The 14,369-nt window shown below is 45.5% G+C and overlaps 1 protein-coding gene across 3 annotated transcripts in view; it reads right to left on the bottom strand.

The window, feature by feature from the left end:
- The window catches only part of RAPH1 (Ras association (RalGDS/AF-6) and pleckstrin homology domains 1), a 125,286-nt gene that overhangs the window by 16,988 nt on the left and 93,929 nt on the right, over positions 1–14,369 (bottom strand). For all 3 annotated transcript variants that reach the window (XM_060256937.1, XM_060256938.1, XM_060256939.1), the window contains 5 exons: positions 10,263–10,340; positions 8,395–8,554; positions 5,616–5,737; positions 3,415–3,480; positions 1,050–1,193 (listed from right to left, as the gene is read on the bottom strand). In XM_060256937.1, the coding sequence (XP_060112920.1) occupies positions 1,050–1,193; positions 3,415–3,480; positions 5,616–5,737; positions 8,395–8,554; positions 10,263–10,340 (570 nt within the window). The remainder of the gene's footprint in view (positions 1–1,049; positions 1,194–3,414; positions 3,481–5,615; positions 5,738–8,394; positions 8,555–10,262; positions 10,341–14,369) is intronic.

Here is a 14,369-nt window from a genome sequence, read left to right as displayed (position 1 = left end):
AAGGCAAGTAGGAGCAGTTCTGCTGCCAGAAACAAACAGTGGGGGGTCATAACTTTGCCCATAAAATCGATCTCATAGCTCCTGGACTGGAAACAATCATCAAGAATTTTGTGTGTGTGTGCAGGGGACAAGAGCAATGAAAAAATGCTGCAGTATTCAAATATTTATGATCAAATACACCAAAAGGATAGAAAGGTGCTCCTTTCAATACATTTCCCATGACACTGGAAATATTTAAGGGTATGCAAAAATTCCGCTGTCCACTGCTATTCACTGGGCACTCTCACCATCATTGCATGCAGGCATTAAGAAGCAGTTGAGCATATTTGGACGCAACCCCCCCCCCCCCCTTTTTGGCTATGCTCACACACTCCTCCTCCCCTTGCTCCTTGAAGGCTACAAGGGTTTCCCTAGTAACTGATTTTAATGGAACTATGAAGACGATGATATTGGATTTATATCCCGCCCTCCACTCCAAATCTCAGAGTGGCTCACAATCTCTTTTATCTTCCTCCCCCACAACAGACACCCTGTGAGGTGGGTGGGGCTGAGAGGACTCTCACAGCAGCTGCCCTTTCAAGGACAACCTCTGCCAGAGCTATGGCTGACCCAAGGCCATTTCAGCAGCTGCAAGTGGAGGAGTGGGGAATCAAACTCGGTTCTCCCAGATAAGAGTCTGCACACTTAGCCACTACACCAAACTGGCTCTCTGACATGGAGTGTGCTGCAATAACTCTTCAGGAAGCATGATGGTTTGGGTCCCATCAACTTTCTTAGCTGATGGAAGGGATTTCGGTCAGCACAGGGTCACCTCCTTGTTCCCACCCTGCTGTAGCCTGAAATGCCCCCCAATGCTACTCTGGAGGGACAGGGGTACCCCCAGAAATAAACACAGGAGAGGTAATGGCTCAGTGATTGAGCATCTGGGGGAAGGTTCAGAAAATTTCCTTTTGTCCATGGAAACCAGCAGGATCCAATCTGCAGGCTCCAAAATTACCGAAAACCAGCTGAACGCCAACAGATCTAATGTCTTTGGAGAGGAACCTCACCTTTGCTTTCCCTTTTGGAACGTAGTAGATTCCAGAAGCTCGCAAAAGGAAGTATCGCTTCTTCCACGACTTCTTGCCATCATCTTTAAGCCACAGCACGCCCTCGATTTCTGGAACTGTTACCGAGCTTCCACAAAAACACTCCTAGAAACAGAAGGCACCAGGCCAAATCTGAAGACATGTCTCAGGGAAGATTTCTTCAAAACGTATGTACATTTTTTTTTGGTCCTGAATCCTCAGGTTTTCCTAGGAACACTTTTCCTGGAAATAATCTCTGCTGAACAGACCCAAATAAGACTCTTAAGTAGACCTGAGGATTGTTCCCTTAAAATGTGCCAGTTCTGATTTCAAACTCTGATGCTTGCAATACTTTGGAAGTTAGCACTGGCCTCAACTGACCCATTTGAATGTCATGGCAAACTGGAGTTATGGAAACAGAGGAAGGAATCAGCTCACAAGGAACGCATGTGCCCCTGGTGGGTTCCTAATCCAGGGGTTTTTTTGAGCAGGAACGCAGTTCCGGCTGGCTTGGCATCAGGGGGTATGGCCTAATATGCAAATTACCGTATTTTTTGGACCATTAGACACACCGGACCATAAGATGCATCTAGTTTTTAGAGGAGGAAAACAGGAAAAAACTTTTTGAAGCTGTGCACCCAGATCTGGGCACCTTCCCCCTCTCAATCCTGCCTCCGAACCCAGCACTTGCTAGAAGCAGCAGCTGAAGCCTGGCAGACAGGCACAGAGGAAGCCCCCCGCTCCGCAAACCCAGCGCTTCGCGAAGCGCTGCATTTGCGGAAGGGGGGGGGGCTTCCTCTTTGCCTGGCTTCAGCTTCTGCTGATAGCAAGGGCTGGGATCCGAGGCTTGGCTGCCTCCGAACCCAGCCCTTGCTATCAGCACAAGCTGAAGCCACGCAGACAGGGACAGAGGAAGCACCCACCCCCTCCGCAAACCCAGTGCTTCGCAAGCGCTGGCTGTGGAGGGGGCGGCGTGCTTTCTCCCTGCTTGCCTGCCTGGCTTCAGCGCTGATGCTTAAAGCAAGCGCTGGGATCGGAGGGCGGAGGGAGCGATCCTGGCGCTTGCTGTAAGTGTCAGAGCTGGAGCCAGGCAGGCAGGGGCGGGAAGCGCCAGGACAGAGGCAGCGGATCACCCCCCCACCCGAGGAAGGTACGTATGGTACCTTCGCTACATAAGACGCACACACTTTCCCCCCCACTTTTTTTGGGAGGAAAAAGTGCTTCTTATGGTGCGAAAAATACGGTAATTCCTGCTGGGCTTTTTCTACAAAAAAAATGACCTGTCCTGAATTTGAGGCAAGGTTCAGTTTTAGCAACATGACAATGCAATCATCAGGAAATCATTCTATTAAATCATTAAATTTGCTTAAAACGTACAATTTTATCTTATTTTCAGGCCCTCTTACCATCCTGTGCAGCATTAAAGTACTCGAAATTTAAGAATGTTCTGCCCAATCCCAGATTGCTCTTCTGCCACACTTTCCTAGTAAAAGAAATTCTAAAACCCATCAAGGCAGACGAGTGCTGCAATATATATACATTTGCATGCCTCATCTGCCCGATTTGCAATTTTACATTGCAGAAGGCATCCTTGATGCAGAGCAAGTAGGAAATCCTAAGGCTATGATGATGCAGCCTTCAGCTCCTGATGTTTTCATCTTTCCTACTTCTTAGCCCCTCTCTCACACGCCAGGCCCTACACCAAGCTATGGAACTTGATCCTAATAAACATCTTGAAGAACTAGCCTTCATAAGGATAGATCCAGGTGGGCTGCCGTGTTGGTCTGAAGCAGCTGAACAAAGCAGGAGTCAAGCTCCACCTTTAAGACCAACCAAGTTTTATTCAGAACGTAAGCTTTCGTGTGCTCTAAGCACACCTCCACCAGACGAGGGGATCAGCCTTCATATAGTCCGGCTCACTTTCCCTCCGGGATTAACCAGCCACCTTTTCCATCGCTTTATACAATGTCCCTGCTATTGTCTCCTGATTCATATCGCTCCATAAACCAAGTCTGAGCCCAGTGGCACCTTTAAGACTAACAAAGTTTTATTCAAGGTACTTATTGTTGGTCTTAAGGGTGTCACCGGACTCAGACTTTGTTCTACTGCCTCAGACCGACACGGCTGCCCACCTGGATCACTCCATAAATATTTCAACATATTTACCAAGACTTTTTGCATCCCCTCCTAATCCCTACATTGGAAGCTTCCAAGTCCTCGTTTCTTGTCCTCCCAATTTAATGCTTACTGAACACCACCTGTTTTTTCCTGACCAGTTTACCCTTCAGTGTTACTGATGGAAGTAGTGAAATGGCTACCTTCCTGCCCTTGCTCTAGGAAGTCTTACCTCCAGGAGTACTTCCTTGTTCCTGTCTGCCATCTCAGAGGTTTCTCTTTTCCCCAGAAGATAATTCTATAAGACACATATTAAGACAAAGTGAAACATCTGTATTTGGAAATGAAAACAAGCCATCTTAATCCTTGACCTGTACATCAATAACAAAGTTGGAGTTATGAAAAAAAAAATTATCTGGTTTTCCAGGGGGAAAAAAGATCTCTTAATCTCTGTCAGGTAATATTTGACTTTTTCCTTTAAAAAATGTCCATAAAGCGTAAAGCTACAATTTTAATGTCTGTTCAAAAAACAAGCACAATAGATATCCACACGGAGAATAATCATAATAGCCTCCATATTTAGATGGGGAGGGCGGGATATAAATGGAATTAAATAAATAAATAAATTTCTCCTTGACCACAGTAACCCTCTTTAGGTCCTAAAGACCTCCTCTCGAAGGCATTTTAAAGCAACACTGCTTATTTCCTCCTCAGTATTCTAAGACTAAAAGGGTTCAAAGTTCTAAAATTTTCCGAAAAACCCTAATCAGTCATTGGGAAGTGATGAAGTAGCTGTGTGTCATAGAATCATGGAGGTGGAAGGGACCTCTAGAGTCATCTAGTCCAACCCCCTGCACAATGCAGGAAACTCACAAACACCTTCCCCTAAATTCACAGGATCTTCATTGCTGTCAGATGGCCATCTAGTCTCTGTTTAAAAACCTCAAAGGAAGGAGAGTCCACCACCTCCTGAAGAAGCCTGTTCCACTGAGGAATCGCTCTAACGGTCAGGAAGTTCTTCCTAATGTTGAGCTGGAAACTCTTGATTTAATTTCAACCCATTGGTTCTAGTCCTACCTTCCGGGGCCACAGAAAACAATTCCACACCATCCTCTATATGACAGCCCTTCAAGTACTTGAAGATGGTGATCCTATCACCTCTCAGCCTCCTCCTCTCCAGGCTAAACATCCCCAGCTCCTTCAACCTTTCTTCATAGGACTTGGTCTCCAGACCCCTCACCATCTTTGTCACCCTCCTCTGGACTCGTTCCAGCTTCTCTATATCCTTCTTAAAATGTGGTGCCCAGAAGGAAACACAATACTCCAGGTGAGGTCTTACCACAGCAGAGTGCCCCCCCCCCCGGAGTATAATTCTCGGGATGCTGTCATTACCATTTATCCCATGGTCAGTCTCTCTGAGTGTACTGAAGTGCCATTTCAACACATGAAAAGCATCTGACAACTTGGTGAGAGTAATTTTTAATACAGTTGTCATTTCTGGGGAAAATCACTTCATTATATGGCTAGATGCTACAGAGGAAAAACTTTCTACACATCTACAAAACAAACCGGTACATTTACAACCAGAAGGTATGGTGTAAGTAGTCAACTGTAGCCACCCTCAGTCTTAAGGACTTGCTTTTATTGGAATACACACAAATTAGGAATCTCACAATACTGGACACAGCAGAAATGGCTTGTTGACTTGTGATTATGCTGCCCCATATTATCTACTAGAGTACATACTACCCACCTCCAGCAAACAATATTTTTAGGTGTTTAGCTACATGAAATACATCAAAAGGACCCAATGTATTTAAAGTTTGACAAAATAATTTCTTCCTTCTGCCCCCCCCCCCCCCAAACAAACAAAAGATGTTCCACTCTTGGAGTCAGATAGCAGATAGCATACACAATCAAACCAGCAATATTATGTCAAGGTAAGTCATGTAAAAAGAGCAGCCCCGTGGTGCAGAGTGGTAAAGCTGCAGTACTGCAGTCCAAGCTCTCTGCTCACGACCTGAGTTCAATCCCAGCGGAAGCTGCGTTCAGGTAGCCGGCTCGAGGTTGACTGGGGAAGGCCATGGCAAACCACCCCGTAAAAAGTCTGCTGTGAAAATGTCGTGATGCAACGTCACCCCAGAGTTGGAAATGACTGGTGCTTGCACAGGGGACTACCTTTACCTTTAAGTCATGTAAAGCAGTGCTCCAAGCTGGGGAAGGGCAGAATGACCCACAAAGGTTACATCGTTTCATTCACCCGTTTAACTTTCTTGTTCACTGCCAGATCAGCGGCTGCTTCTGCTCAATATCCCCCCTCCCAGTATTGTTTTTAATGCATTAAATATGAAAAAAGGGGATGTTAGAAAATGCGTTTAATCACACACACACAAAATCACTACTGCACACAAAACCTCAACGTGCCAGACTCACCTGTGGATTTTTGAAAAGTGCATATTTCTCGATACGTTCTACAAACATAAGCTTGTTTTGACTGTCTCTTGTCCAGTTGAGGAGATTTTCGACCAAGTTTTCATGATCTTCGAAGATTCTCTCTGTGCCATTAAACAGAATATATATATAATAGATACTCCAAACGAGCCTTCCAGCTTTGCAGGCCACGCTAGTGGCTTCGCGGCAAATGGGAATACATATTAATGGAGTTCTACAACCGGGTTTATAGCTGACACCCCAGAAGGACTAACAAATAGAGCAAGTATATTTTACTTTTTAATGATTCCAACAATGGACAAGCGCACTATGAATGCGCCTCTCTCATGGCTCTCGGAGCTCAGAATGTAAACTAACTGCAGTTATGATCCCAAAAGCCTCATTGTACATAGATGAGTCTGTACATGCACAAACAACCTTTTAATTGACTTTGTGAAACAAAGACGTCGTTGTTCAGCATTAAAGACATTCTGTGCATGACTCACTCTCTCTCTCTCTGCATCATTGGATTAAGGCTTTTTTTACAAGAACGAAAGAAGAGTCTACTACAGTAGGGACTCAAGCCTATCACTTTGTTAGCACCACAGATACGAGGGAAACACAATCCATGGAAAGAAGAAAGTTTATGAAATCAAATGTATCTTTGCAGAAAGGGTCCAGAAACAAATCTGCCATTCCTAATATCTACGAGTGCAAATGTTGGGCCCAGTGAAATGTGTTTTAAAAGCCCTGCAAGAGTGGATGTCAGGGTTCACACCCAGGCTGTTCTTGTGTCCGAAATATACCCTAGATTTCAAATGGAAGATTCGTGCTGCATTCAAAATCAGGTAGGAGGTAATAGGGATTGGGAAATTTCTGGAGATTTTGACAGCAAGGTTTGGGAAGGGGGTGGGGCTTCAATGGGACATAAGACCATAGACATTCCCTCTAAGCTGTAGAGTCACACGAGTGAAAATTCTACTTTGTGATCTGCTGGTATTAAAGTTGTGAGCTCCTGAATAAATTAGTGCGCTCTGGGGGTCATCCTTCCTGAGAGAAGACAAAAATGTGTGAGCTGGAGGCTAAAAATTTGTGAGCTAGCTCACACTAACCCAGCTTAGAGGGAACAATAAGAGAAGCCATGTTGGATCAGGACAATGGCCCATCCAGTCCAGCCCTCTGTGACACAGTGGCCAAAAAACCCCCTAATGCCATCAGGAGGTCCACCAGTGCGGCCAGGACACTAGAAGCCCTCCCACTGTGCCCCCCCAAGCACCAAGAATACAGAGCATCACTTGCCCCAGACACAGTTCCAACAATACGCTGTGGCCAAGAGCCACTGATGGACCTCTGCTCCAGATGTTTATCCAATCCCCTCTTGAAGCTGTCTATGCTTGTAGCCACCACCACCTCCTGCAGTAGTGAATTCCATGTGTTAATCACCCTTTGGGTGAAGAAGTACTTCCTTTTATCAGTTCTAACCCAACTGCTCAGCAATTTCATTGAATGTCCGCGAGTTTTCATATTGTGAGAAAGGGGGGAAAGGCAATGAATGGCATAGAGTCCACCTTCCAAAGCAGCCATTTTTGCCAGGGGAACTGAACTCTGTAGTCTGGAGATGTAACCCCAGGAGATCTCCAGCCAGCAACTGGAGACTGGCAATCTGTGTTTTGTGCAGCACCTTCTGACTGGACTGCTGGATGCAGTAACTAATTCCAGTGTGCGTGTAAAACTCTGGCTTTTCTATTTCATGCCTTCCCAGTAAGAAGAGGCATCTCCCACTCATCAACTAACCCAGGCAACAGCCTCACAGCACTATACACAGAGAAACAGCCTCACAGCACTACGCACGGTGATATATGCGCATCCCCATCAGAGATTTTCCACGCACCCAATGGTTTATTTTTCCAGGAATTGAAGCCTTGATTTTGGCTGGATTAAAATTCTTATTGCGACATCTATCAACGTTTAAGATCAATATTGGCCACAGGACTGCTGGAGTGCACTAGCACTTCAATCCACTGCGGGAGGAGCGGCAGGATCGTCTTTCTAAACTTTTTGAAGTCTTCTGGAGCTACGACGTACTTTAGGACTTCAATGAATTGTTTATTGTGAATTATGAGTTATGCTATTAAATGTATTGTTGTGAATATGATCTTATAGATGCTGTAGAGTTTTGTATATTTACTAAATTTTCCATGAAATTATTTTGGCTGCTGCCTTTTGAATTCTATATTGGAAATTTGTATTTATTGTTTTTTGTGATTTTCCACAGTATTTTTTGATTGCTGTTAACCTTCACTGTGGTTCTCTGTTTTGTCTGCTCCCAGTAAGAAGGGCCTGTCCCCTACAACTGCAGTTTCTGTGGCCGACCCTAATCCCATTTATTACATGTGTGAAACAAGCTTTACTTTTAGGGATTTTACTTAACGATGCTGTTTAAGGGTTTTACTTAACTATCAGCCTCTCTTTGTTCTGATTTCTTCTAAGTTTTACCCATATCCGTCACATTAAAAGAACTGAATGAGTTTCTCATGATTTTTAATTAAAGATCACAGAACGCATGATTCTCTCTACCCGCCTTATATTCTTAAGATGTTACCAAATGTATTCATCAACATGGGTTTTTTTTGGGGGGGGGGAGGAACTGAAAACTAGGGAGGTTTTTTTTAGAATTAACATTCACTAAATTAATGATGATTTGCCCACTAGGATTTCATGCATTATGTTTGGTATGGGGGGGAGGGGGAGGGAAGAAGCCAGGAAAAGAAGCTTGACTGACCCATTTGTAATTCCGAGATGGTTTCTACCAATGACCAGTCTAAGCTAAAACCACAGTGAGATTTGTCCATCAAGTTGTCCAGCACTTGTCTCACGGTCTGCCTCTCGTCGACCATCATCGTCTTGGAGCTGTCGTCGGACATGTGGACACGTATCACCAGCTGGACAGAGAAAGAACCGCGAGTTAAGGAGAGGGGCCACAGCTCAGTGGCAGAGCATGCTTTGCATACAAAAGCTCTCAGGTTCAATCCCTGGCATCTCCAGTTAGAGGATCTGGCAGCAAGAGATGTGAAAGACTCGGGGCGTCCCTAGACTGTCTAGGCAAGGATAACGTCTGGGGCTCCCCCCCCAACTGCACTGATAACATCACCGAGTCACGTGGGGGGCTCCAAATTTGGCACCCGCAGAAGGCTGACACCCTAGGCCAGGGGTGTCAAACATGTGGCCCAGGGGCCAAATCAGGCCACCGAGCATCTGCCATCTGCTGTCATCTGCTTCTTTCTTCCTCTCTCTTGCTTTCTTCTGCATCACAACTTGCCTTGCCATGCTTGCTCAACAGCACAGGAGCTACAGAGCAAAACCTGTATTTCCTCTATTGGCTCAGTCTCCTCCCTTGGGGAGCAAAGGGGAGGAGGGAGAGCTTGTTTTGCCAGGCACAGCAGAGCTACTGAGCCAAGCCTCTCTTCCTTCTATTGGCTGAGGCTCCTTCCCCTCCTGGCCCTTTGGGGAAGGAAGGAAAGAGCCAGTGCTTCCTTTGCCCAGTTCCTGGGCCCTGTGGGAGAAATACAAAGAAAGCATCTTTAAGACCGAGTGCTAATGTTTTAAGGATGTTTTAAGGTTTTTTAAAAAATGTTTGTGTTTGTGTCTTTTATAAAGTTTATATCTCTGCTCCCTAATCATAAAGAGGTACACACATGGCCTGGCCCAACCTGACATGGCTCGGCCCGAAAAAGTCTCATTAATATCAGATTCAGCCCTCTTAACAAATGAGTTTGACACCCCTGCCCTAGGCAAACACCTAGCTTGCCTAGTGGCAGGGCCGGCCCTGCAAGGACCTCAACCTGAAGAGCGACAGCCAGTCCGAGTAGACAGTCCTGACTTTGATGGACCAAGGGGGGGTCTGATTCAGTAGAAGGCAGCTTCATGCATTCCTGAGTGTCAAGGTTTCCGGAGAGGGAGCTTAAACTCATCCAGAGGAAATCTGACAAAGGATTTGCTGCCACCTTCCTGTTGAAACTCTTGCAATGACTCCTGCTTTGCCATTAATTATGTTAAACAGTGATGCAAGCAGTACTTCAACATAACCTTGCAATGAGCAAACATAAGAACCTAAGAGAAGCCATGTTGGATCAGGCCGGTGGCCCATCCAGTCCAACACTCTGTGACACACAGTGGCCAAAAACCCCCAAGTGCCATCAGGAGGTTCACAAGTGGGGCCAGGACACCAGAAGCCCTCCCACTGTGGACCCCCCAGGCACCAAGAATACAGAGCATCACTGCCCCAGAGAGTTCCAATGATAATCTGTGGCTACTAGCTGTGACTAATAGCTGTGTATCAATTTTGATTCAAATTGATACACTTAGAAATTGGTCCAGCTGATCTCTGTAAGACTTAAGCACACAGTCACGGGCATCTTTCCGTGTGCAGCCATTTCATTTCTGTCTCATCGTTCCTCAAAGAATTAATCAGAATACTTAAATTTCTGTTTTGACAGCTGAGGACACTTTGCACACGCTCTGGGAATAGCTCAAGACAAACAGGAGGTACGACTCCCAGGGAGGAGAGGGCACATTAATACAGGGGTCGATTTCAGATACACACGTCAAATCTAAACCTCATAATGACATAAAAATGGAATCGCAGCTTACCTTTTTAACTTGTGCTTCTTTAATCTTCTCTAAAGCTACCCTGATCTTTTCGGCCTTTAGTTTAGCAGCTTGTTCTTCCTATGGGACAGAAGGAGGCTTGGTCAAACAAGCAACCGGCTAAGTCTCTACCGCTGCCAGGAGGAAACGCTCATGGGACGAAATACAACATTGGGATAGCTTTTGACAGGACTCTGTAAATGGAAGCAACATTCTTTGTCATCCCCCTTCCTTCAACCCCACTACCCCTGGCCTCCCGGCACTGTCACCATTTTGCTTCCTTGTCCCGTTCTCCACCCACCCATACTAATCAAATCATCTAATGTCTCTTCCAGAAAATGCAGATGCAAAGAGAAGGGCCTCCCATTGTCTTCTAGCTTTAAAAGTGATTTAGCTGTAAAAGCTAGCAATCCCAAATCCATGGTTTACTGCAGGCCTTTTGAGTGGCACATTTAAAAAAAACCCCCAACAAATTCAAAAATTTCTCTCCCAGCTGAATGCGTGCTGCTATTCTCGTCCTCTCCGAAAGCCCCTCTCCTACGTGCCTTTTCTCCTAGTGACGTGTTGCTACTTTCTCCCTCAACATGTTCAGCCTGGACTACTGTGAGCAGTGAAGCAACAGCTGTGGGTAGCAGTGGCCTCGTCAGTCAGTAACACAATCATCTTCAATAAAAGTAACGGGTAAGTTGATAACGGCAGTCATAAATGGGGACTGAAACAAGATCTGGACAGGCAATTAGGCAAGGGACAAAGTATGCGATTACGCTGGTGTGAGTAAGGACCCCCTTCTTATCCTTCCTGTAAGATGGCTTCATCATAGCTTGAAAAGGAAAACTGGACTAATCATTTTGTCACTCCAAAATGCCACAGATGTTTTTTTAAATCCCTCGGTTTCCTGTCAGGCTTTTAGGGCTGGATCCAGCAAAGCACAAGAGTACTCATGGATGCTGGAGGATGAAGAATATGCGTGGACAAAAGTCCAGGCTGGGAGACTGTGCAGTTGCACAAGGCAGACAAAAATCACCCCCATCCTCCTGTTGCCCAAGAGCAAAGTGGCACTCATTTCCTACCCGTTTCCCTTCCTTCCTGCAACATGAGGGTAACAGCATGGCTTGGTGTCCATGTGGGTCTCGAAACTTATAACTAGCTTTATTTTTAAGATCTCCACGTTTCTGGGATACACACACACGTAGGTAAAGGTAGTCCCCTGTGCAAGCACCAGTCGTTTACGACTCTGGGGTGGTGTTGCTTTCACAATGTTTTCACGGGGTGGTTTGCCATTGCCTTCCCCCCAGCAAGCTGGGTATTCATTTTTCCAGCCTCAGAAGGATGGAAGGCTGAGTCAACCTGGAGCTGGCTACCTGAACCCAGCTTCCGCCGGGGATCTAACTCAGGACATGAGCAGAACTTAGAACTGTAGTGCTGCAGCTTTATCACTCTGCACCACGGGGCTCTTGTGTGTGTGTGCGTGTGTATGTATGTGTGTGCCTATATATATACATACACATATATATATACCGTACACATACACATATACACACACACAAAAACATATATATGTAGACACACACATACAGGGGTGGAATTCTAGCAGGAGCTCCTTTGCATATTAGGCCACACACCCCTGATGTAGCCAATCCTCCAAGAGCTTACAAGGCTCTTTTTCGTAAGCTCTTGGAGGATTGGCTACATCAGGGGTGTGTGGCCTAATATGCAAAGGAGCTCCTGCTGGATCCCACCCCTGTATGTGTGTGTGTGTATATATATACAGTTCATATGTCTTAAAGGTCCAGTGGCACCTTTTAAGACGTATGAAATGTGCTCATGAAAGCTTATACCCAGAGTACAACTTTGTTGGTCCTAAAGGTACCACAGGACTCAAACTGTGTTCTGCTGCTTCAGACCAGCATGGCTATCCCCTCCCCCCAAGATTTCAGCTGTGTTTATGGACACCCACATATGCCTGTGATCTAGTATAGAATGTAACCATGTCATACAAATGCCGAAGCATGTCTGCTTCTGTATCTAAAACAGCAGCTGCATGGTCTTCTCCAAAATTTCTCTGTAGAGCTGGGCAGTTGCTTGGGTCTGCGTCCCCAAAAAAGTCAGTCAACTGAAATTCAAAGCCACAATTTCCCAGCAAATTCAGAAGAAGTGTGTACCACCTCACATTTGCCAGGCTTGATGCTAAGAAGTGTGCCCTGCAGTCCTTTAGTAATCATACAACAAATACTCCCAGTATTGAACAGCAGGATGCTTGGGTAGAGTTTGAATAGAAGGATGGAAGCACAAGAGTACTGCCTGCTATCTGACCAATCTAAGCCGATCTCAGCCAAAAAGCTCTCCACTGCCCCCCACCCGCTTCCTCCTCTTGGTAGCTCTCTAGCAAGGAGAGGGGTGAAACTACTGGAAGCTACTTCCAGTGACCACACAATGGATGGGTCAGAGAGGGCATATATGGAGGAAGGAACATAGGAAAGAAGGAAGGAAGATGATGAATCTGAGTGGTCACAATCTCCTTTACCTTCCCTCCCCCCACACACACAACATACACCCTGTGTGGTGGGAGGGGCTTACAGCAGCTGCCCATTCAAGGACAACTCCTACAAGACTTATGGCTGACCCAAGGCCATTCCAGCAGCTGCAAGTGGAGCAGCACCGACCAGGGTAGGGGGCATCAATGGCAGCTTACTGCATGTTAACATCATGTTAAGTACTAACATGGTGTTAGATTGGCAGATGAGAATGGAGGGGCAGAGAAAAATCAAGTCTAAGTACTTAACTAAACATCCCATAATTAAGTGTTGTCATTCATATTCCTAGTTTTGAAGCTTTGGGACTTCAATCTCATTTAGTCTCAAAAAATCTTGTTTTGCTGCCTTATAGCTACAAATTAAATGAGCCAAGTGATTACAGACCTCTACAGCAAAGCACATCTTAGTAATTCCACACTCCATCAACACATTTTTGGCATGAGGGTTAAAATCACAGCCATGAATTTTTCAAGAGTTATTATCCATGCTAATAGGTATCTACATGGCCATAGCTCTGGAAGGAAGGAAGGAAGGAAGGAAGGAAGGAAGGAAGGAAGGAAGGAAGAAGGAAGGAAGGAAGGAAGGAAGGAAGGAAGGAAGGAAGGGTCCTAGCAAAAATAGGTTCAACTAAAGCCAGTGGCTGGTTCGGCACGGTCCTCATCAAGGGGCTAGCAAGTTGATCCAGTATCCAGTCTTGCTGTGGCAGGGCTACCATTTCTAAGAACAGGAATAGTGGACGGTGGCTCAGTGGTAGAGCATCTGCTTGGGAAGCAGAAGGTCCCAGGTTCAATCCCCAGCATCTCCCAAAAAGGGTCCAGGCAAACAGGTGTGAAAACCTCAGCTTGAGACCCTGGAGAGCCGCTTCCAGTCTGAGAAGACAATACTGACTTTGATGGACCAAGGGTCCGATTCAGTAGAAGGCAGCTTCATATGTTCATATGTTCCTTCTTCAAGAAGGGAGCAGGCACACAGCCTGGTACAGTTACATGCTCCGTTTGTTTCTGGTGGCTTGCCACTTCCATCACGAAATCAGAGCCCTCTCTATCACAAGAGGCAAGTATGTCATTCTCCTTATTTTATCAAGGTAATTCTGATCTTTCATACTCTAGTCACAATTTCTTTTTTTTAAGGAAGACTACACAGTTTGTCTACAGGATACCTCTGTGAAGATACTGATGAGCAATGTTATTTGCTCCATTGCTTTTTTAGTTCAGTAGAACACATTTCAGTGCTATAAAGGATAGACGTTAATCAACTAAACTTAGCATTTCCCCCTGTAACTGTGGTGTTTCTTAGCACATTTCCCTTACACACAAACCCTAAAAAAATCCAGCACAATGAAGTATTCTGGGAAAACTGTTTATTTGTTGGTTCCAATATTACATGTATTCAGGGCCTTTTCTGAGAGGGAACACAGTTCCGGCTGATCTGGTGTCAGGGGGTGTGGCCTATTATGCAAATGAGCTCCTGCTGGACTTTTTCTTCAAAAAGTCCCACGTGAAACAATGGTGATGTCAGGGGGTGTGGTCTGATATGCAAATGAGTTCCTGCTGGGCTTTTCTACCAAAAAAAGCCC

The sequence above is a fragment of the Heteronotia binoei genome, chromosome 16 (assembly GCF_032191835.1).
Source record: "Heteronotia binoei isolate CCM8104 ecotype False Entrance Well chromosome 16, APGP_CSIRO_Hbin_v1, whole genome shotgun sequence".
Taxonomy (NCBI): Eukaryota; Metazoa; Chordata; class Lepidosauria; order Squamata; family Gekkonidae; genus Heteronotia; species Heteronotia binoei.
The sequence above is the reverse complement of the archived record's forward strand: the minus strand, read 5'-3'. Positions and strand labels throughout refer to the sequence as shown.